General features: G+C 37.3%; 2 protein-coding genes across 2 annotated transcripts; both read left to right on the forward strand.

Annotated features, from left to right (window-relative positions):
• The first annotated feature begins 2,644 nt into the window (after positions 1 to 2,644).
• On the forward strand, positions 2,645 to 17,672 carry LOC117334199 (peptidyl-prolyl cis-trans isomerase-like). The gene is made up of 6 exons (XM_033893684.1): positions 2,645 to 2,761; positions 3,316 to 3,415; positions 9,576 to 9,740; positions 13,186 to 13,276; positions 15,961 to 16,145; positions 16,395 to 17,672. Exons 2-6 carry the CDS (start codon positions 3,323 to 3,325, stop codon positions 16,542 to 16,544), a joined length of 684 nt encoding a protein of 227 aa, XP_033749575.1. The 5' UTR covers positions 2,645 to 2,761; positions 3,316 to 3,322; the 3' UTR covers positions 16,545 to 17,672.
• A 2,778-nt stretch (positions 17,673 to 20,450) lies between these two features.
• On the forward strand, positions 20,451 to 21,077 carry LOC117334200 (peptidyl-prolyl cis-trans isomerase B-like). Its single transcript, XM_033893685.1, has 2 exons — positions 20,451 to 20,670; positions 20,916 to 21,077. Exons 1-2 carry the CDS (start codon positions 20,560 to 20,562, stop codon positions 21,063 to 21,065), a joined length of 261 nt encoding a protein of 86 aa, XP_033749576.1. The 5' UTR covers positions 20,451 to 20,559; the 3' UTR covers positions 21,066 to 21,077.
• Positions 21,078 to 21,594: the final 517 nt, after the last annotated feature.

Here is a 21,594-nt window from a genome sequence, read left to right on the forward strand (position 1 = left end):
ATCGAATGTCAACAAGCCAATCACGATATTTTATTGTCAACGAGCCAATCATGATAATTTATTGTCAACAAGCCAATCATGATAGTTCATTGTCAACGAGCAAATCATGATAGTTTATTGTCAACGAGCCAATCATGATAGTTCATTGTCAACAAGCCAATCATGATATTTCATTGTCAACGAGCCAATCATGATAGTTCATTGTCAACGAGCCAATCATGGTAGTTCATTGTCAACGAGCCAATCATGGTAGTTCATTGTCAACGAGCCAATCATGATCGTTCAATGTCAACGAGCCAATCATGATAGTTTATTATCAACGAGCCAATCATGATAGTTTATTGCCAACAAGTCAATCATGATAATTTATTGTCAAATTCACAACGATTTGATAATGAATTATCTTTTCTATGAGTACTAGTCCGGTTTTAAATAAGGCCAGCCAACTGTGTATCAAGAGATAGAAATATCCAATAATATTCACTTGGCACTAGAAGAAAAGAAACATAATAGTTTTCATTTCGCGACATATTTAAATCCTTTGATAGCGTTTGGCACGTACGTTAATTAGGGTTATTAACGAAACTGAAGTCATGTGAGACATAACTGGTGATCATTTGAGATGGTGTAATGATTACATAAGTCACAAAAGTTTTTATAACAGTTCCGATGAAATCAAAACAGGAGTACCTCAGGGATCTATTCTTGGCCCGTTACTTTTCTTAGTTTAAATTAATGGCCGGCGTTTTTCCATCTACGTCACGCCTTTTTGCTGTTGACACCTTAATCTTCAAATCATCTAGACTTACTGTAGAGAAAGAAAATTACATAAATCGAGATTTACAAGCTCTAGATAGTTGGACAAAGATGAGGCTTGATAGTTTAACCCAGAAAGTGTAAATCTGTCGTTAGAAGCATGCCACACATTTTAGAAACGTCTTAAACTACATCAAAATCAAATTGAACGATCGAGTCACGTGATGTGATATGCTGGTGTAGTACATTGTGTAGTACTCCGCCCGTTAAATGGATCCTCCTTGCACTTCCTTTGTCTCCATTTTTCCTGCTGAAGTCTTTTTTATTGTTTGGCTAGATACTGTCTATATATAACCATATTGATGTAAATATATATAACTTGTGTCCAATCTTCTTGCTTAAGTTATTGGAAACATAATAGAATATGTTTAAAACAAATAGGAAATAATACTTAATGACACATTTATGTCATGGCACATTGTTATCGACATTTGGTTGTTGCAGAATATGTGTATTTATTTTTTCATAGGGGCCGCGGTGGCCGAGTGGTTAAGGTGTCCCGACACTTTATCACTAGCCCTCCACCTCTGGGTTGCGAGTTCGAAACCTAAGTGGGGCAGTTGCCAGGTACTGACCGTAGGCCGGTGCTTTTTCTCCGGGTACTCCGGCTTTCCTCCACCTCCAAAACCTGGCACGTCGTTAAATGACCCTGGCTGTTAATAGGACGTTAAACAAAAACAAACAAAAGTATTTATTTTTTGAAGATTGCGTTGGAGTCGGTTGGAGTCAGTTTTAACAGCTTATGAGAGCCAATGTTGATTTGTTATAATATGTACCGGCTATAAATAAAGTTTGAATTGAATTGTTGATCATGTCACTAGTACTATTGTATTGTAAATATGTCACGGACTAATATTTGATAAAGCCCTTGCATTTAGGTGATATAATGCCATATAAAAAAACATCATATACACATGTATATCAAGTTTACATCTTGGGCCAATGATCACAATGATTTAATAGACATGTTGAAATATGTACTTTTTTGTCACAAAGTTTTCTTGGCATGTCGCTTACACTGACTCAGTAGAAGCTCACGCGGGCAATTAAGTTGTTTGGTCAAACTCCTCCAAAACGCTATACATGTAATTAATTTACTATTTAGCTATCTAGCTATAATCAATTTTCATAGATATCGATGTTGCTTTCTCAGCTGTGGTTAAAGGGAGGTATGCTCTTTAAAATTCTCAATCATAATGTGTCAGTCTTTCAAACCGTTAATACCGTGGTAGATACCAAAAGTACGTGTTGTACTGTTCTGACGGAACTCTGAGCCTGGACACGAGCGCATTGTATGAAATCATACTCCCAATGAAACTTTGTTCTCCGGAAAGATTTGTATCTATTTACTGAAAAATTGACATGAAGGTATAAAGTTTCAAAACCCCTAAACAAATCATGATATATATACAAACAAAACACAAATCAAAAACATCGATATACACATGTTAACTATATACTAACAGCTGTATAAAAAGTCGCCCCATCACTTTAAGTCATTTGTGTTCTGGGTACGGCAGCTGGACCGACACATATCTCGGGACACGTTGATGATTTGGTCAATCAATGACTACCAGCTGATGTCTTGCCAACGTGTATCAGGTAGAGATACTGAGACAAACCGCTCCCTGAGGCTCAGTACAGGATTTTTATTAATTCTTTAGGATTCAACATTTTTCGGTCTATGTTTTGTTTCTAATCTTCAAGACTGAAACTCACATCCTCCGTATGTAAGTGTTACTGTTGACAAAGAAAACACAACTTCATGGAGATCTTAACTTTGTTCCAAATGAGTTAATTCCATTTTCAAATCTCCCAATGACCCTCATTTTAGAAGCCACGTCCCTGTCTTCGTGGACAATAAATGATATATAAAGCTTGGTAGTGTCAGTTTTGTCCACACAAACCTGGACACGTTACCCAAGGTGGATTAAACAGCAGCAAGGTAAGATTACTTAATGCATTTACATGTATATGTATAATGTTGTTCTTAATAAGATTATCCCAGATGCTCGTTTTGTAGAAACAAAACATTCTTGATTTACCATTATTCAAAGAAGCAAGGCAGAATCCGAGATACCTGTATGAAGAGAACTTCAGTGTTCCATGCTTCACAATTTAACAAATGTGTTCACCTGTGTATTTAGAATCATTTTCTGTTCGTACTTGAACAGTAAGGGACCATTTTACGCTATGTTCCGGTAACCTCCTCAGCAGTATCAGTAAATTTCACTATCTTATGGGGACACTAAAGATATCTCGTTAACTAGATCAGGGATGATTATAATCAACAACAATTAAAGAGAAAGGAAGACAAGGCCGAATATGAAAATGCTATAAAGGATAACTTCTTCATCGGTATTTGTGGTGACTATAACGTTACCATTCACAAAGACAGTAATCTGGTCAGAAAATTTGCGCATGTGTTGTACGCCCGAGTGACTGAATACAAATCCTGTTGTTCACTTGCCTATCAAATTTTATATTTTCATGTTGCAGCCCAACGATGACAAGCATGAAAATTTTAGCGTCGCTTTTATTAGTGATCGTCGCTGTCAGTCAAACACATTCCGCAGACGCAGAAGAACAGAAAAAGATAGTAAGATAATGACTAAGATAATGTATAGACGATGTGACTGATGTTAGACGATGTCACTGTTGTATAGACGATGTCACTGTTGTATAGACGACGTGACTTGTATAGACGATGTCACTGTTGTATATACGACGTGACTTGTATATACGACGTGACTGTTGTATAGACGATGTGACTGTTGTATAGACGACGTGACTTGTATAGACGACGTGACTGTTGTATAGACGACGTGACTGTTGTATAGACGACGTGACTGTTGTATAGACGATGTGACTGTGGTATAGACGATGTGACTGTTGTATAGACGACGTGACTGTTGTATAGACGACGTGACTTGTATAGACGACGTGACTGTTGTATAGACGACGTGACTGTTGTATAGACGACGTGACTTGTATAGACGACGTGACTGTTGTATAGACGATGTGACTGTTGTATAGACGACGTGACTATTGTATAGACGATGTGACTGTTGTATAGACGACGTGACTGTTGTATAGACGATGTGACTGTTGTATAGACGACGTGACTGTTGTATAGACGATGTGACTGTTGTATAGACGATGTGACTGTTGTATAGACGATGTGACTGTTGTATAGACGACGTGACTGTTGTATAGACGATGTGACTGTTGTATAGACGACGTGACTGTTGTATAGACTATGTGACTGTTGTATAGACGACGTGACTGTTGTAGAGACGATGTGACTGTTGTATAGACTATGTGACTGTTGTATAGACGATGTGACTGTTTTATAGACGATGTGACTGTTGTATAGACGACGTGACTGTTGTATAGACGACGTGACTGATGTAGGACGATGTGACTGTTGTATAGACGATGTGACTGTTGTATAGACGACATGACTGTTGTATAGACGATGTGACTGTTGTATAGACGACATGGCTGTTGTATAGACGACGTGACTGTTGTGTAGACGACGTGACTGTTGTATATACGACGTGACTGTTGTATAGACGACGTGACTGTTGTATAGACGACATGACTGTTGTATAGACGACGTGACTGTTGTATAGACGATGTGACTGTTGTATAGACGATGTGACTTGTATAGACGATGTGATTGTTGTATAGACGACGTGACTGTTGTATAGACGATGTGACTGTGGTATAGACGACGTGACTGTTGTATAGACGACGTGACTTGTATAGACGACGTGACTGTTGTATAGACGATGTGACTGTTGTATATACGACGTGACTGTTGTATAGACGACGTGACTGTTGTGTAGACGACGTGACTGTTGTATAGACGATGTGACTGTTGTATAGACGACGTGACTTGTATAGACGACGTGACTGTTGTATAGACGACGTGACTGTTGTATAGACGATGTGACTGTTGTATAGACGACGTGACTGTTGTATAGACGACATGACTGTTGTATAGACGACATGACTGTTGTATAGACGACGTGACTGTTGTATAGACGACATGACTGTTGTATAGACGACGTGACTGTTGTATAGACGACGTGACTGTTGTATAGACGACGTGACTGTTGTATAGACGACGTCACTGTTGTATAGACGACGTGACTGTTGTATAGACGATGTGACTGTTGTATAGACGACGTGACTGTTGTATAGACGACGTGACTGTTGTATAGACGCCATGACTGTTGTATAGACGACGTCACTGTTGTATAGACGACGTGACTGTTGTATAGACGATGTGACTGTTGTATAGACGACGTGACTGTTGTATAGACGACATGACTGTTGTATAGACGACGTGACTGTTGTATAGACGATGTGACTGTTGTATAGACGACGTGACTGTTGTATAGACGACGTGACTGTTGTATAGACGATGTGACTGTTGTATAGACGATGTGACTTGTATAGACGATGTGATTGTTGTATAGACGACGTGACTGTTGTATAGACGATGTCACTGTTGTATAGACGACGTGACTGTTGTATAGACGACGTGACTGATGTAGGACGATGTGACTGTTGTATAGACGATGTCACTGTTGTATAGACGACGTGACTGTTGTATAGACGACGTGACTTGTATAGACGACGTGACTGTTGTATAGACGATGTGACTGTTGTATATACGACGTGACTGTTGTATAGACGACGTGACTGTTGTATAGACGATGTGACTGTTGTATAGACGACGTGACTGTTGTATAGACGACATGATTGTTGTATAGACGACGTGACTGTTGTATAGACGACGTGACTGTTGTATATACGACGTGACTGTTGTATAGACGACGTGACTGTTGTATAGACGATGTGACTGTTGTATAGACGACGTGACTGTTGTATAGACGACATGACTGTTGTATAGACGACGTGACTGTTGTATAGACGACGTGACTGTTGTATAGACGACGTGACTGTTGTATAGACGATGTGACTGTTGTATAGACGATGTGACTGTTGTATAGACGATGTGACTTGTATAGACGACGTGACTGTTGTATAGACGACGTGACTTGTACAGACGACATGACTGTTGTATAGACGACGTGACTGTTGTATAGACGATGTGACTGTTGTATAGACGATGTGACTGTTGTATAGACGATGTGACTGTTGTATAGACGACGTGACTTGTATAGACGACGTGACTGTTGTATAGACGATGTGACTGTTGTATATACGACGTGACTGTTGTATAGACGACGTGACTGTTGTATAGACGACATGACTGTTGTATAGACGACGTGACTGTTGTATAGACGACGTGACTGTTGTATAGACGACATGACTGTTGTATAGACGACGTGACTGTTGTATAGACGACGTGACTGTTGTATAGACGATGTGGCTTGTATAGACGATGTGATTGTTGTATAGACGATGTGACTGTTGTATAGACGATGTGACTGTTGTATAGACGACGTGACTGTTGTAAAGACGACATGACTGTTGTATAGACGACGTGACTGTTGTATAGACGACGTGACTGTTGTATAGACGATGTGACTGTTGTATAGACGACGTGACTGTTGTATAGACGATGTGACTTGTATAGACGATACAGTTTAATATTAAGCATCTAAATTATTATACTGTAAACTTGACAGTAGATTGTGTTGTTATGCAATTTGCTGTAAGTTTTTTTAAAATTAATGCTGCACTGTCAATTTGAATACAGCTTGCTGTAAAATTAGTTGATACTATAAATTTGAGCATAACTTGCTGTACCAAGTGTTGGTGTATACTTGTTGTCGTACGTAAATCTGTTATCGCGGTAAACATTCACCGACAGTGATGTACCGGTAAACATTCAACGACAGTGATGTACCGGTAAACATTCACTGACAGTGATGTACCGGTAAACATTCACCGACAGTGATGTACCGGTAAACATTCACTGACAGTGATGTACCGGTAAACATTCACCGACAGTGATGTACCGGTAAACATTCACTGACAGTGATGTACCGGTAAACATTCACTGACAGTGATGATGTATCGGTAAACATTCACTGACAGTGATGTACCGGTAAACATTCACCGACAGTGATGTACCGTGTACCGGTAAACATTCACCGACAGTGATGTACCGGTAAACATTCACTGAAAGTGATGATGTATCGGTAAACATTCACTGACAGTGATGTACCGGTAAACATTCACTGACAGTGATGTACCGGTAAACATTCACTGACAGTGATGTACCGGTAAACATTCACTGACAGTGATGATGTATCGGTAAACATTCACTGACAGTGATGTACCGGTAAACATTCACCTACAGTGATGTACCGGTAAACATTCACCGACAGTGATGTACCGGTAAACATTCACCGACAGTGATGTACCGGTAAACATTCACCGACAGTGATGTACCGGTAAACATTCACTGACAGTGGTGTACCGGTAAACATTCACCGACAGTGATGTACCGGTACACATTCACCGACAGTGATGTACCGGTAAACATTCACCGACAGTGATGTACCGGTAAACATTCACCGACAGTGGTGTACCGGTAAACATTCACCGACAGTGATGTACCGGTAAACATTCACCGACAGTGATGTACCGGTAAACATTCACCGACAGTGATGTACCGGTAAACATTCACCGACATTGATGTACCGGTAAACATTCACCGACAGTGATGTACCGGTAAACATCCACCGACAGTGATGTACCGGTAAAAATTCACTGACATTGGTGTACCGGTAAACATTCTCCGACAGTGATGTACCGGTAAACATTCACCGACAGTGATGTACCGGTAAACATTCACCAACAGTGATGTACCGGTAAACATTCACCGACAGTGATGTACCGGTACACATTCACCGACAGTGATGTACCGGTAAACATTCACCGACAGTGATGTACCGGTAAACATTCACTGACATTGGTGTACCGGTAAACATTCACTGACAGTGGTGTACCGGTAAACATTCACCGACAGTGATGTACCGGTAAACATTCACCGACAGTGATGTACCGGTAAACATTCACTGACATTGGTGTACCGGTAAACATTCTCCGACAGTGATGTACCGGTAAACATTCACCGACAGTTATGTACCGGTAAACATTCACTGACATTGGTGTACCGGTAAACATTCTCCGACAGTGATGTACCGGTAAACATTCACTGGCAGTGGTGTACCGGTAAACATTCACCGACAGTGATGTACCGGTAAACATTCACCGACAGTGATGTACCGGTAAATATTCACCGAGAGTGATGTACCGGTAAACATTCACCGACAGAGATGTACCGGTAAACATTCACCGACAGTGATATACCGGTAAACATTCACCGACAGTGATGTACCAGTAAACATTCACTGACAGTGATGTACCGGTAAACATTCACCGACAGTGATGTACCGGTAAACATTCACCGACAGTGATGTACCGGTAAACATTCACCGACAGTGTTGTACCGGTAAACATTCACCGACAGTGATGTACCGGTAAACATTCATCGACAGTGATGTACCGGTAAACATTCACCGACAGTGTTGTACCGGTAAACATTCACCGACAGTGATGTACCGGTAAACATTCACTGACAGTGATGTACCGGTAAACATTCACTGACAGTGATGTACCGGTAAAATTGACTAATGCTGTAAATGTGACATAGCTGTAAATGTGACTAATGCTCTAAATGTGACATACTGTAAATGTGACTAATGCTGTAAATGTGACTGATGCTGTATTTAACTAATGCTGTAAATGTGACTGAAGCTGTAAATGTGACTGAAGCTGTAAATGTGACTAATGCTATAAAAGTGACTAATGCTGTAAATGTTACATACTGTAAATGTGACTGATGCTGTATTTAACTAATGCTGTAAATGTGACTGAAGCTGTAAATGTGACTAATGCTATAAAAGTGACTAATGCTGTAAATGTTACATACTGTAAATGTGACTGATGCTGTAAATGTGACTAATGCTGTAAATGTGACATACTATAAAAGTGACTAATGCTGTAAATGTGACATACTGTAAATGTGACTAATGCTATAAAAGTGACTAATGCTGTAAATGTGACATACTATAAAAGTGACTAATGCTGTAAATGTGACATACTGTAAATGTGACATACTGTAAATGTGACTGATGCTGTATTTAACTAATGCTGTAAATGTGACTGAAGCTGTAAATGTGACTGAAGCTGTAAATGTGACTAATGCTATAAAAGTGACTAATGCTGTAAATGTGACATACTGTAAATGTGACATACTGTAAATGTGACTGATGTTGTATTTAACTGAAGCTGTAAATGTGACTGAAGCTGTAAATGTGACTGAAGCTGTAAATGTGACTTATGCTATAAAAGTGACTAATGCTGTAAATGTGACATACTGTAAATGTGACATACTGTAAATGTGAGATACTGTAAATGTGACATACTGTAAATGTGACATACTGTAAATGTGACTGATGCTGTATTTAACTAATGCTGTAAATGTGACTGAAGCTGTAAATGTGACTGAAGCTGTAAATGTGACTTATGCTATAAAACTGACTAATGCTGTAAATGTGACATACTGTAAATGTGACATACTGTAAATGTGACTGATGTTGTATTTAACTAATGCTGTAAATTTGACTTATGCTGTAAATTTGATTGATGCTGTAAATTTGAATGTTTAAAACACCATAAAAAGGGGCCTGTATTTTCTGTATTGGCAGAAGAACGTCGTCACAGAGGAAGTATTCTTTGATGTACAGGTAGGAGACGACAACGACGACGATGGGTTTCGTGGACAATTCGTCGTTGCTCTATTTGGTGACATTGCACCAATGACCGTGATGAACTTCCAGAGCATTGCCAAGGGATACACGAGAAAGAAAAATGTAAGTGTAGACATAGCATCGGTATTTACAGATATACTGGTGATGGCTAATACACTCCTCATGTACCTTATTGACTGACTGATGGGAACTGATTGTAAATCAAAGATATGCGGAATCATCATATCTTTCTAGAATAAATTGATTGAATCATAAGATACACAATGCCGGGATAATTTGTCAAGTGATAGCGCTGAAACAAGGGTTGTTCTGGGAAAAACTATAGTACAATACAATACGATACGATACGATACGATACGATACGATACGATAAGACACAATTCAAAACAATACAATACGATAAACAAAATACAAAACAATACAATACGATACAACACAATGCAGTGCAATGCAACACAATACAATACAATGCAATGCAATGCAATGCAATACAATACAATATAATACAACACAATACAAAACAATACAATAATACAACACAATACAATGCAGCACAATACAATACATCATACAGTATAATACAATACGATACAATACATTTGATTAAAGCCTCACATGTCGATTTTAACATTATAACTGTACAGAATTATTAAAATTTGAAATGACACCGAATCCTAGGAAATAAAGGCTTATGAGACACTCTGAGAGATAAAAATACATATTCAGTTAGCACGTTTAAATAGATATACATGTTGTATTAAAAGTTCATACTTCCACAATACAAATTACGAACTGTGCTAGGTAAAAGCTACTGTAGATTACATTCATTCATCGAAACGATCAGTTTTCGTGGCTCAACCTGGACAATTAAGTTCAGCTGATGTAAAAAGATATCTTCAAATATCTGCATAACAGTCGTATACTATCAAAAAGTTACATTCATCTTCTATACAATTGAAGTCACATATTGTAGAAATCTTGAACACGTGGCACTCAGTTGCACGCGGTGAATTCAATATTTTTCCTGATTATTGACTGTAAAGTTATATACAAGCGGTGAACAGGAGAGGCCACGGTATTCGTGGCGACATCTGGCGGAGCCGATAATTGCCACGTGTTGTTGCGCCACGTATAGTTGAACTCAAGATTGTCAATCAATTCCATTGTAATGAAATGTGAATTTCTGTTTAATACTATAATTAGACTTCACAATAAAATCATAACAGTGATATACAAAATCATTGACAAATGATCAATAAGTTAATGGGTTATTATAAACTAAACTGAAGTTTTTTTTATCAACGGTTTACTAGAAAAACCTCATTCTCCTATGACGAAGTACTATCGAACGATACCATGGTATCTCCCTCTAAACGAGATTTTAAAATGGATATTTGTGGCTGTTCAATATCCCTGTCCGTTTCCAATTTTATATTCCAGCGTAAATATTACTTTCACGGTAAAAACAGTGAATACGGAAAAACATTAGGACGGAAACGAAGTTTCTTTTTTAATGTTTCGAACATAACTCGCGTTTCCTTTAAAGGGTAATTTTTGTTTCATTTACTACAAATACCTCAAAACGGATGTGTATTGCTAGTAATAAGCATTACACTAAATTGTAAGCTTAAATGTTCGAATCGACCGGAATATCGCGTTATTAAAGGTTTTAAAGTAACGCGAAAATATTTAACACAACATCCACGTTAAAACATGGTTGACGATCTCGGTCTCAAACAGGGTTCATTCAATAATAAATAATGACACTTCAAATCGTTTCCTAGCTGTGAGTACTGTTTCACAGGTGAGTTTAAGCCTATTCGCATACTGATGCCACCTTCAAAAAATCCTGGGGGCCGCAATGGCCGAGTGGTAAAGGTGTCCCGACACTTTAACACTAGCCCTCCACCTCTGGGTTGCGAGTTCGAAACCTACGTGGGGCAGTTGCCAGGTACTGACTGTAGGCCGGTGGTTTTTCTCCGGGTACTCCGGCTTTCCTCCACCTCCAAAACCTGGTCACGTCCTTAATAAGCTTAATTAACTTAATGGTTGTTAATAGGACGTTAGACAAAAACAAACAAAATCAAATAAACAGTTCGATACGGCCACTTCTAATAAGTATTAGACGGATATTCATGAAAATTTCTTTTTATTGATTTCCCAGATTTTGAAAGTATTAATTTATTAATTGAAGTATAAAGTTCCAAATATGGCCTCTTTTATGACATACCAATTAAACGCGTCATTAAAGAGTTATAATCAAGTGTCGGGGTATCAAATCCGAATCATCAGGATTTTCCGTATCATCCAAAGGATAAAACATTGTGGAGGTGAAAACATCGTACTAACAACTCTTTTGGAGATCTGATAACGATTTTTTTATATTCGGGTAAAAAGTCATATAACACCACATCACAAAAAATACATAACATACATTATAAGAAACACCACATAAATCTAATACCACAGGGTAACTAGATGTTTTTATACCACAGGGTAGCTTAATGTTATTATACCTCGGGGTAGCTTTATGTTATTATACCTCGGGGTAGCTTTATGTTATTATACCTCGGGGTAGCTTTATGTTATTATACCTCGGGGTAGCTTTATGTTATTATACCTCGGGGTAGCTTTATGTTATTATACCTCTGGGTAGCTTTATGTTATTATACCTCGGGGTAGCTTTATGTTATTATACCTCGGGGTAGCTTTATGTTATTATACCACAGATTAGCTTGGTGTTATTATACCAAAGGGTAACTTTATATTTTATACATGTACCACAGGGTAGCTTTATATTTTATACCACAGGGTAGCTGGATGTTTTTATACCTCAGGGTAGCTGGATGTTTTTATACCACAAGGTAGCTGGATGTTTTTATACCTCAGGGTAGCTGGGTGTTTTTATACCTCAGGGTAGCTGGATGTTTTTATACCCCAGGGTAGCTTTATATTTTATACCACAGGGTAGCTTTATATTTTATACCCCAGGGTAGCTTTATATTTTATACCACAGGGTAGCTGGATGTTTTTATACCCCAGGGTAGCTGGATGTTTTTATACCACAGGGTAGCTGGATGTTTTTATACCACAGGGTAGCTGGATGTTTTTATACCCCAGGGTAGCTGGATGTTTTTATACCCCAGGGTAGCTGGATGTTTTCATACCACAGAGTAGCTTCATATTTTTATACCACAGAGTAGCTTTATATTTTTATACCCCAGGGTAACTAGATGTTATTATACCCCAGGGTAGCTGGATGTTTTTAGATATAACTTTACTATCTTATACGGAAAGCCTTTTTACCCAGTGTCATGATAGTTATGGATAACTTATTCCAATAACAGGGATTCGTTAAAAGTGACATGATATCCGATATGTACGATTTATGTCACACATTATACAATTTATAACGAACCCCTGTGTTATCCATCGGTATCCCAAGTAATTAAAGTACATCCAGTGTATTATATATCAACGTATTTCCGTCATATTCAACACTTTCAAGAATAAACATATTCTGCAATTATAGTTCCATCTTCTTCAGAATCTTCATTACAAGAACTCTCCAATCCACAGGATAGTTCCTGACTTCATCATACAGATGGGTGACATTACAGTCGGAGATGGAACTGGAGGTACACACACAAATACATTAACTTAGGATAAACCAGTAACTAACTTAAGTTTCTCGGGAATATTAGGATAAACAAGTAACTGACTAAAGTATCTCGGGAATGTTAGGATAAACCAGTAACTGACTAAAGTATCTCGGGAATATTAGGGATAAACCAGTAACTGACTAAAGTATCTCGGGAATGTTAGGATAAACCAGTAACTGACTAAAGTATCTCGGGAATATTGGGATAAACTAGTAACTGACTAAAGTATCTCGGGAATGTTAGGATAAACCAGTAACTAACTAAAGTATCTCGGGAATGTTAGGATAAACCAGTAACTAACTTAAGTTTCTCGGGAATATTAGGATAAACAAGTAACTGACTAAAGTATCTCGGGAATGTTAGGATAAACCAGTAACTAACTAAAGTATCTCGGGAATATTGGGATAAACCAGTAACTGACTAAAGTATCTCGGGAATGTTAGGATAAACCAGTAACTGACTAAAGTATCTCGGGAATATTGGGATAAACTAGTAACTGACTAAAGTATCTCGGGAATGTTAGGATAAACCAGTAACTAACTAAAGTATCTCGGGAATGTTAGGATAAACCAGTAACTAACTAAAGTATCTCGGGAATGTTAGGATGAACCAGTAACTGACTAAAGTATCTCGGGAGTATTAGGACAAACCAGTAACTAACTAAAGTATCTCGGGAGTATTAGGATAAACCAATAACTAACTAAAGTATCTCGGGAATGTTAGGATGAACCAGTAACTGACTAAAGTATCTCGGGAGTATTAGGACAAACCTGTAACTAACTAAAGTATCTCGGGAATGTTAGGATAAACCAGTAACTAACTAAAGTATCTCAAGAATATTAGGATAAACCAGTAACTAACTAAAGTATCTCGGGAATGTTAGGATAAACCAGTAACTAACTAAAGTATCTCGGGAATATTAGGATAAACCAGTAACTGACTAAAGTATCTCGGGAATATTAGGATAAACCAGTAACTAACTAAAGTATCTCGGGAATGTTAGGATAAACCAGTAACTGACTAAAGTATCTCGGGAATGTTAGGATAAACCAGTAACTGACTAAAGTATCTCGGGAATATTAGGATAAACCAGTAACTAACTAAAGTATCTCGGGAATGTTAGGATAAACCAGTAACTAACTAAAGTATCTCGGGAATGTTAGGATCAACCAGTAACTAACTAAAGTATCTCGGGAATGTTAGGATAAACCAGTAACTAACTAAAGTATCTCGGGAATGTTAGGATAAACCAGTAACTAACTAAAGTATCTCGGGAATATTGGGATAAACCAGTAACTAACTAAAGTATCTCGGGAATATTAAGATAAACCAGTAACTGACTAAAGTATCTCGGGAATGTTAGGATAAACCAGTAACTAATTAAGTATCTCGGGAATATTAGGATAAATGAGTAACTAACTAAAGTTTCTCGGGAATATTAGGATAAACCAGTAACTGACTAAAGTATCTCGGGAATATTAGGATAAACCAGTAACTAACTAAAGTATCTCGGGAATATTAGGATAAACCAGTAACTGACTAAAGTATCTCGGGAATGTTAGGATCAACCAGTAACTAACTAAAGTATCTCGGGAATGTTAGGATAAACCAGTAACTAACTAAAGTATCTCGGGAATGTTAGGACAAACCAGTAACTGACTAAAGTATCTCGGGAATGTTAGGATAAACCAGTAACAGACTAAAGCATCTCGGGAATGTTAGGATAAACCAGTAACTGACTAAAGTATCTCGGGAATATTAGGATAAACCAGTAACTGACTAAAGTATCTCGGGAATGTTAGGATAAACCAGTAACTGACTAAAGTATCTCGGGAATGTTAGGATAAACCAGTAACTGACTAAAGTATCTCGGGAATGTTAGGATAAACCAGTAACAGACTAAAGTATCTCGGGAATGTTAGGATAAACCAGTAACAGACTAAAGCATCTCGGGAATGTTAGGATAAACCAGTAACTGACTAAAGTATCTCGGGAATATTAGGATAAACCAGTAACTAACTAAAGTATCTCGGGAATGTTAGGATAAACCAGTAACTAACTAAAGTATCTCGGGAATGTTAGGATAAACCAGTAACTAACTAAAGTATCTCGGGAATGTTAGGATAAACCAGTAACTAACTTAAGTTTCTCGGGAATATTAGGATAATTAGGATTATGATACGTGCTTGTTTCTTATAAAACGTTGAAAAGTGATTTTTTAAAACCTCATTTTTAATATTATTTATTTAATCGCAACCCGCAATAAGGCCCGCTATAAAGTGGAGTCTAATTTGATTGACACATCAAAGAAACAAGCACGTGCACAGTGCCGCACAGTGATAACTTCAAAGGCAGCGGCGATTTACAAAGAAGATTTGCCGTTATATTCCATACATTTCCCTCTCAGGTTGAGTTTTAAAACGTCTTTTAAATACATATTCTGTAATTGTTTTCAAGAAATAAAGTCGGAAAGCCTCTAATTTTGTCACATAGAAACGTGTACTGAAGTTTATTTAGTGATCGGAGATGTGCCGTTTACCGGTCCGTCTGCGGGTAAGCCTTTTTAATTCTGTTTGTTAAATCCTACAATACACGTTATATATTTTCAAGTGTATATAAAAACTATTTATATTTGGATGTTTTAAATATTTGACGCACAGGTGTCAGTATCTACGGAGACAGATTTGTTGACGAGAACTACGTTTTATCACACAAAGCCGCTGGTTACGTTTCCATGGCAAACCATGGCAAAGACACAAATGGATCCCAGTTTTTCATCCTGTTAACTAAGGCCAGGTGGCTGGACGAAAAGCATGTGGTTTTCGGCAAAGTCATCAAGGGAATGGTAAGCAATTAGCAAACATAAAATAAAGACTTCACTTCAATTCTGTCTCAGATATAAAGAATGGCCAACACTTTTTTTTTTTTTTACAGATAACCAACTTAATTTCTAAGTTTTTCAAAATAACAAGTCTTCTAATTTACCTCTCTTCTGGTATCCTATTTGGGAGATCAAACGTTAATAATTTTAGATTGTTTTAGAAACAAATAGATTAGAAAAAAATTGATGAAATGTTACTGATAATTGTTGTAGGATGTTGTCCGACAAATTGGAGAAGTTCCCGCAAGCAATGTTAACGCTTTGCCCAAAAGGAAAGTCGCCATAGTAAACTGTGGTGTAGTTGGGATCCAGAAGAAATATGAATTAACTGAAGAACAAATGGCGTCCGATGACGATATCTAAACTAAAAACAAAACGACAGACCAACAGCGTGGTAGTCCTCATTAATACATGATTGACATGTGGATCGTCTGATTCAGTTGGATGTTTGACTTGTTGATTCCATATCATATCATTCATGTACGGAAGTGTATCACAGAACTGCATTTTGTATTTTGATACTTGTGTTAATGTGTTGGTTTTGTTCTTTTCCCAATAAGCCTGTTTCTCTCTGAAGCTTTTATCAAACACTCTCTGTCACAAAAAATGTTTTTATTTTTTCCCCATATTTTTTTTTTTTTTAAGTTTGTTTGAATGTTTAGTTGTAAACATTTTAATTTGTTAACTTTGTAAAATTTTGATTTGGTCATAATGAATAAAGTTGAAAGATTATTTCCCCGCATAGAGTTCGCATAGAGTGTATGGCACACCTTTACTCAGCATTACCATGTTAAACAAAGCAAGTACTCTTGTAACTTCAACACAGTTGTCAGCTTTTAATTAAATCCGGAACACCTTATTTTGTCCACTTCAGCGGCATTCCAGTACATGTAATCAATATGGACACCAGCTATTGTATTTGACACAGACAGTAACCAAGTGTTACTACATTGGAAAGTAAGTGATTACCAAAGAACAAAAGCATTTATAAGCAGCGAAGTATTAAAGTAAAGCCGTCTCTGCCCATTACAACACAATTTTGTCAAAATCGGAAAGCATTAAATTCGTGCCCATACTTATTCAGTCACATGGAACTTTTGAACAAATTCACATTTAATACGAAAATAGGACTAGTTTCTCTAATAAACATTTTAACGTTGTTGTGTGAATCCATGAAACATTTCCATCAACTGACTTTCCTATAAATGATTAAAGAGCACTTAATTAACATTCCATAAGGCAGCTTGGTCCATGGTTATTGAGTGGAAGACCAGTCCTGAAAGCAAAACGTAAAATTTATATTACATGATAAAATGATGATTAAATGAATTAAATGATGTAAACATTAACCTATCAAAAAATCTGATCCCTGCGGGTATGTACTTATGGACTGAATGTATTGTAGTAACAAATCATATGGTGTCTGAATGTAATTTTTTTCACCGGATTAGGCTACAGAAAAAAATGATAATAAACCCAATTCAAAACATGTTCGAGTGCTTGTCTTTGTATTTATTTGTAATAAAAGATAAAATAAACTGTTTTATTTTGATTGATGCAATTTGATACAATGTGAATATTTCATGGTCAACATTATGATTTCATTGGGAAATATTTCCTGTGATGTGAGGTTGGACGTGTCATATGTTCCTTGTGGTTCATCACCCCTGTTTTCACTTTGAGGTCGTGACATGACCTTACAATGCAAGTGCCCTGTCATAAATACTTGTACGAGCATGAAAACATAGTGGACATGGCACCACACTAGTGCAGTAACGCCAACAATTTCATACAATGGACACGGAGCTGTACAATGAAAGTTGATGATTTTTTCGGCATAGCCATATAATACTCTTTTGGCCCCGGATATGACGCGAAAGGTGGCGTTCCTGGTCAAGATGAAGTATGTGATTGGTCAAAAATGTAGCGGTACATGCAAACTGCAGATATGTAATTAAAAACGTTAAAACAGTTAAGATTAAATGCGAGCTGAATAAGTGGATGTATCTTTTCAAATGACACATTGATAAAATCAGATTACTGCATGATTCAAATGCGGTCTTATTATCACCAAAAATTATCCAAACTGATATAATGTTTTTATCCGCACTGAAACGCATTAGTTCGTCGATTTATTTCACCAGAAGGTTCTACATTATAAACACCAGCATTAAAACTATGCCGTTTATCTTTTTAAAAAAAGATATTTCTTATTTGCCTTGAAGTGAATAGGATGGCGAGGCTGATGTTTACTTAACTACTAGCTTTAACGCGCCTCGCGTGAGATCTTCTCTTTAGCTCGATCGTAGATGCATCACATAATTGATTTGTTAATAAGAGTGTATTAAAGTCAATCAAGGGGGATACAAATACTATAGGGGAGGGGATACTTTTTTTGATGGACAAAAAAGTATCCCCGGATACTTTATGATGGGGATACAAATATGATATGACACCGGGTTTCCATGGGCTCTGTTACATTGGCTCCCACGTAGGGACTAGGGAACTTTACTTAGAGTTATTTGTGAAAGCATCGCTGTACCTTTCCTGGAGGCGGAGTTTGTGACCTGGTAAAATACTAGCCCGCCCTGCGGCAATGGCCAGAGATCTTCTCTTAGTTTGGTTGGTTGAGCGTAAGACTAGCTAGTAAGCCAGAGGTCTCGGGTTCGATCCCCAGCGGAGGCAGTGATTTAAAATTAATTAATCCTGCGCTCTGTTACACGTTTCAAATGCTTAAGTCAAAATAAACAGAATTAAACCTGAATGAATCACAGAAAACGACATATGAAACATGACAGTAAAACAAGGAGCCGCAAAGCCTGGCATTATCCCCCGCGCCCCGCAGTTGGTATGAAAACCCAAATACATGTATAAATTAAGCTCAAAGTACGAGTTATTAAGGAAACAGTAATTTGGTATTTTTGATTAAGTCTCCATGGTGACAGAAAAAATACCGAAAATGGAAGGTCCGCAATAGCAAAAGGCACAACTAGTCTGATATATTCAGAAAGTTTCAAGGAGCTGCGTTGAACAGTTTTTGAGTAATAGCCAAGAAACAAAAGGAAACAGTAATTTGGTATTTTTGATTAAGTTTCCATGGCGACAGAAAAAATACCGAAAATGGAAGGTCCCAAATAGCAAAAGGCACAACTAGGGCACTAGTCTGATATATACAGAAAGTTTCATGGAGCTGCTTCGAACTGTTTTTGAGTTATAGCCCGGAAACAAAAGGAAACAGTAATTTGGTATTTTTTATTAAGTTTCCATGGTGACAGAAAAAATGCCGAAAATGGAAGGTCCGCAATAGCAAAAAGGCACAACTAGGGCACTAGCCTGATATATACAGAAAGTTTCAAGGAGCTACGTTGAACGGTTATAGAGTTATAGCCCGGAAACAGTAATTTGGTATTTTTGAATAAGTTTCCATGGTGACAGAAAAAATATACCGAAAATGGAAGGTCCCGAATAGCAAAAGGCACAACTAGGGCACTAGTCTGATATATACAGAATGTTTCAAGGAGCTGCGTTGAACGGTTATGGAGTTATAGCACGGAGGAAAAAAGGAAACAGTAATTTGGTATTTTTGATTAAGTTTCCATGGTGACAGAAAAAATAACGAAAATGGAAGGTCCGCAATAGCAAAAGGCACAACTAGGGCACTAGCCTGATATATTCAGAAAGTTTCAAGGAGCTACGTTGAACGGTTATGGAGTTATAGCCCGGAAAAGAATCTCGGACGGACACACGGCCGGACACACGGACGGACGGACGGAGCCCAATTTAATATCCCCCGCAAACACGTTTCGCGGGGGATAAAAAATAAATGAAAACAATGATGAATTATAATATGTTTTAAATCTGCCTGAGGGATATAACAACTATAAAATATTAAAATATTAAAATAAAAAAACGACTTCTTTATATATATCTGGAGGTATTATTATTTGCAAAGGATGTCTGCAATTATTCCTAAATTTTAGAAAACAAATTCTGGTTACCGGGTAGGTTTTTCCAATGTAGTTCAGGACACAAGATTTTGAATGAGTAAACAATAGCAGGTAATAAGGAATTACCACACAAACACATACAACATTTACCACACAAACACATACAACATTTACCACACAAACACACAACATTTACCACACATACAACATTTACCACACAAACACATACAACATTTACCTTCTGTTTGTTTATACTGATTATAACTTTCAGACATAAATCCTACAATACACGTTATATATTTTCAAGTGTATATAAAAACTATTTAAATATGGATGTTTTAAATATTTGACGCACAGGTGTCAGTATCTACGGAGACAGATTTGTTGACGAGAACTACGTTTTATCACACAAAGCCGCTGGTTACGTTTCCATGGCAAACCATGGCAAAGACACAAATGGATCCCAGTTTTTCATCCTGTTAACTAAGGCCAGGTGGCTGGACGAAAAGCATGTGGTTTTCGGCAAAGTCATCAACGGAATGGTAAGCAATTAGCAAACATAAAATAAAGACTTCACTTCAATTCTGTCTCAGATCAAAAGAATGGCCAACACTTTTTTTTTACAGATAACCAACTTAATTTCTAAGTTTTTCAAAATAACAAGTCTTCTAATTTACCTCTCTTCTGGTATCCTATTTGGGAGATCAAACGTTAATAATTTTAGATTTTTTTTAGAAACAAATAGATTAGAAAAAAAATGATGAAATGTTACTGATAATTGTTGTAGGATGTTGTCCGACAAATTGGAGAAGTTCCCGCAAGCAATGTTAACGCTTTGCCCAAAAGGAAAGTCGACATAGTAGACAGTGGGGTAGTTGGGATCCAGAAGAAATATGAATTAACTGAAGAACAAATGGCGTCCGATGACGATATCTAAACTAAAAAAAAACCGACAGACCAACAGCGTGGTAGTCCTCATTAATACATGTTTGACATGTGGTCGTCTGATTCAGTTGGACGTTTGACTTGTTGATTCCATATCATATCATTCATGTACGGAAGTGTATCACAGAACTGCATTTTGTATTTTGATACTTGTGTTAATGTGTTGGTTTTGTTCTTTCCCCAATCAGTCTGTTTCTCTCTGAAGCTTTTATCAAACACTCTCTGTCACAAAAAAATGTTTTTATTTTTTCCCTATACAGTATATTTTTTTTAAGTTTGTTTGAATGTTCAGTTGTAAACATTTTAATTTGTTAACTTTGTAAAATATATGATTTGGTCATAATGAATTAAAGTTGAAAGATTATTTCCCAGCATAGAGTTCTCATAGAGTGTATGGCACACCTTTACTCAGCATTACCATGTTAAACAAAGCAAGTACTCTTGTAACTTCAACACAGTTGTCAGCTTTTAATTAAATCCGGAACACCTTATTTTGTCCACTTCAGCGGCATTCCAGTACA

The sequence above is a fragment of the Pecten maximus genome, chromosome 9, assembly GCF_902652985.1.
Source record: "Pecten maximus chromosome 9, xPecMax1.1, whole genome shotgun sequence".
Classification (NCBI taxonomy): Eukaryota; Metazoa; Mollusca; class Bivalvia; order Pectinida; family Pectinidae; genus Pecten; species Pecten maximus.

Excerpts from the sequence above, each read along its gene's own strand:
- LOC117334199 (XM_033893684.1), top strand. The coding sequence starts at position 3,323 with ATGACAAGCATGAAAATTTTAGCGTCGCTTTTATTAGTGATCGTCGCT. Across the intron at positions 9,741-13,185 it reads GATACACGAGAAAGAAAAAT|AATCTTCATTACAAGAACTC; the intron begins GTAAGTGTAGAC and ends CATCTTCTTCAG. Across the intron at positions 13,277-15,960 it reads AGTCGGAGATGGAACTGGAG|GTGTCAGTATCTACGGAGAC; the intron begins GTACACACACAA and ends TTTGACGCACAG.
- LOC117334200 (XM_033893685.1), top strand. The coding sequence starts at position 20,560 with ATGGCAAACCATGGCAAAGACACAAATGGATCCCAGTTTTTCATCCTG. Across the intron at positions 20,671-20,915 it reads GCAAAGTCATCAACGGAATG|GATGTTGTCCGACAAATTGG; the intron begins GTAAGCAATTAG and ends TAATTGTTGTAG.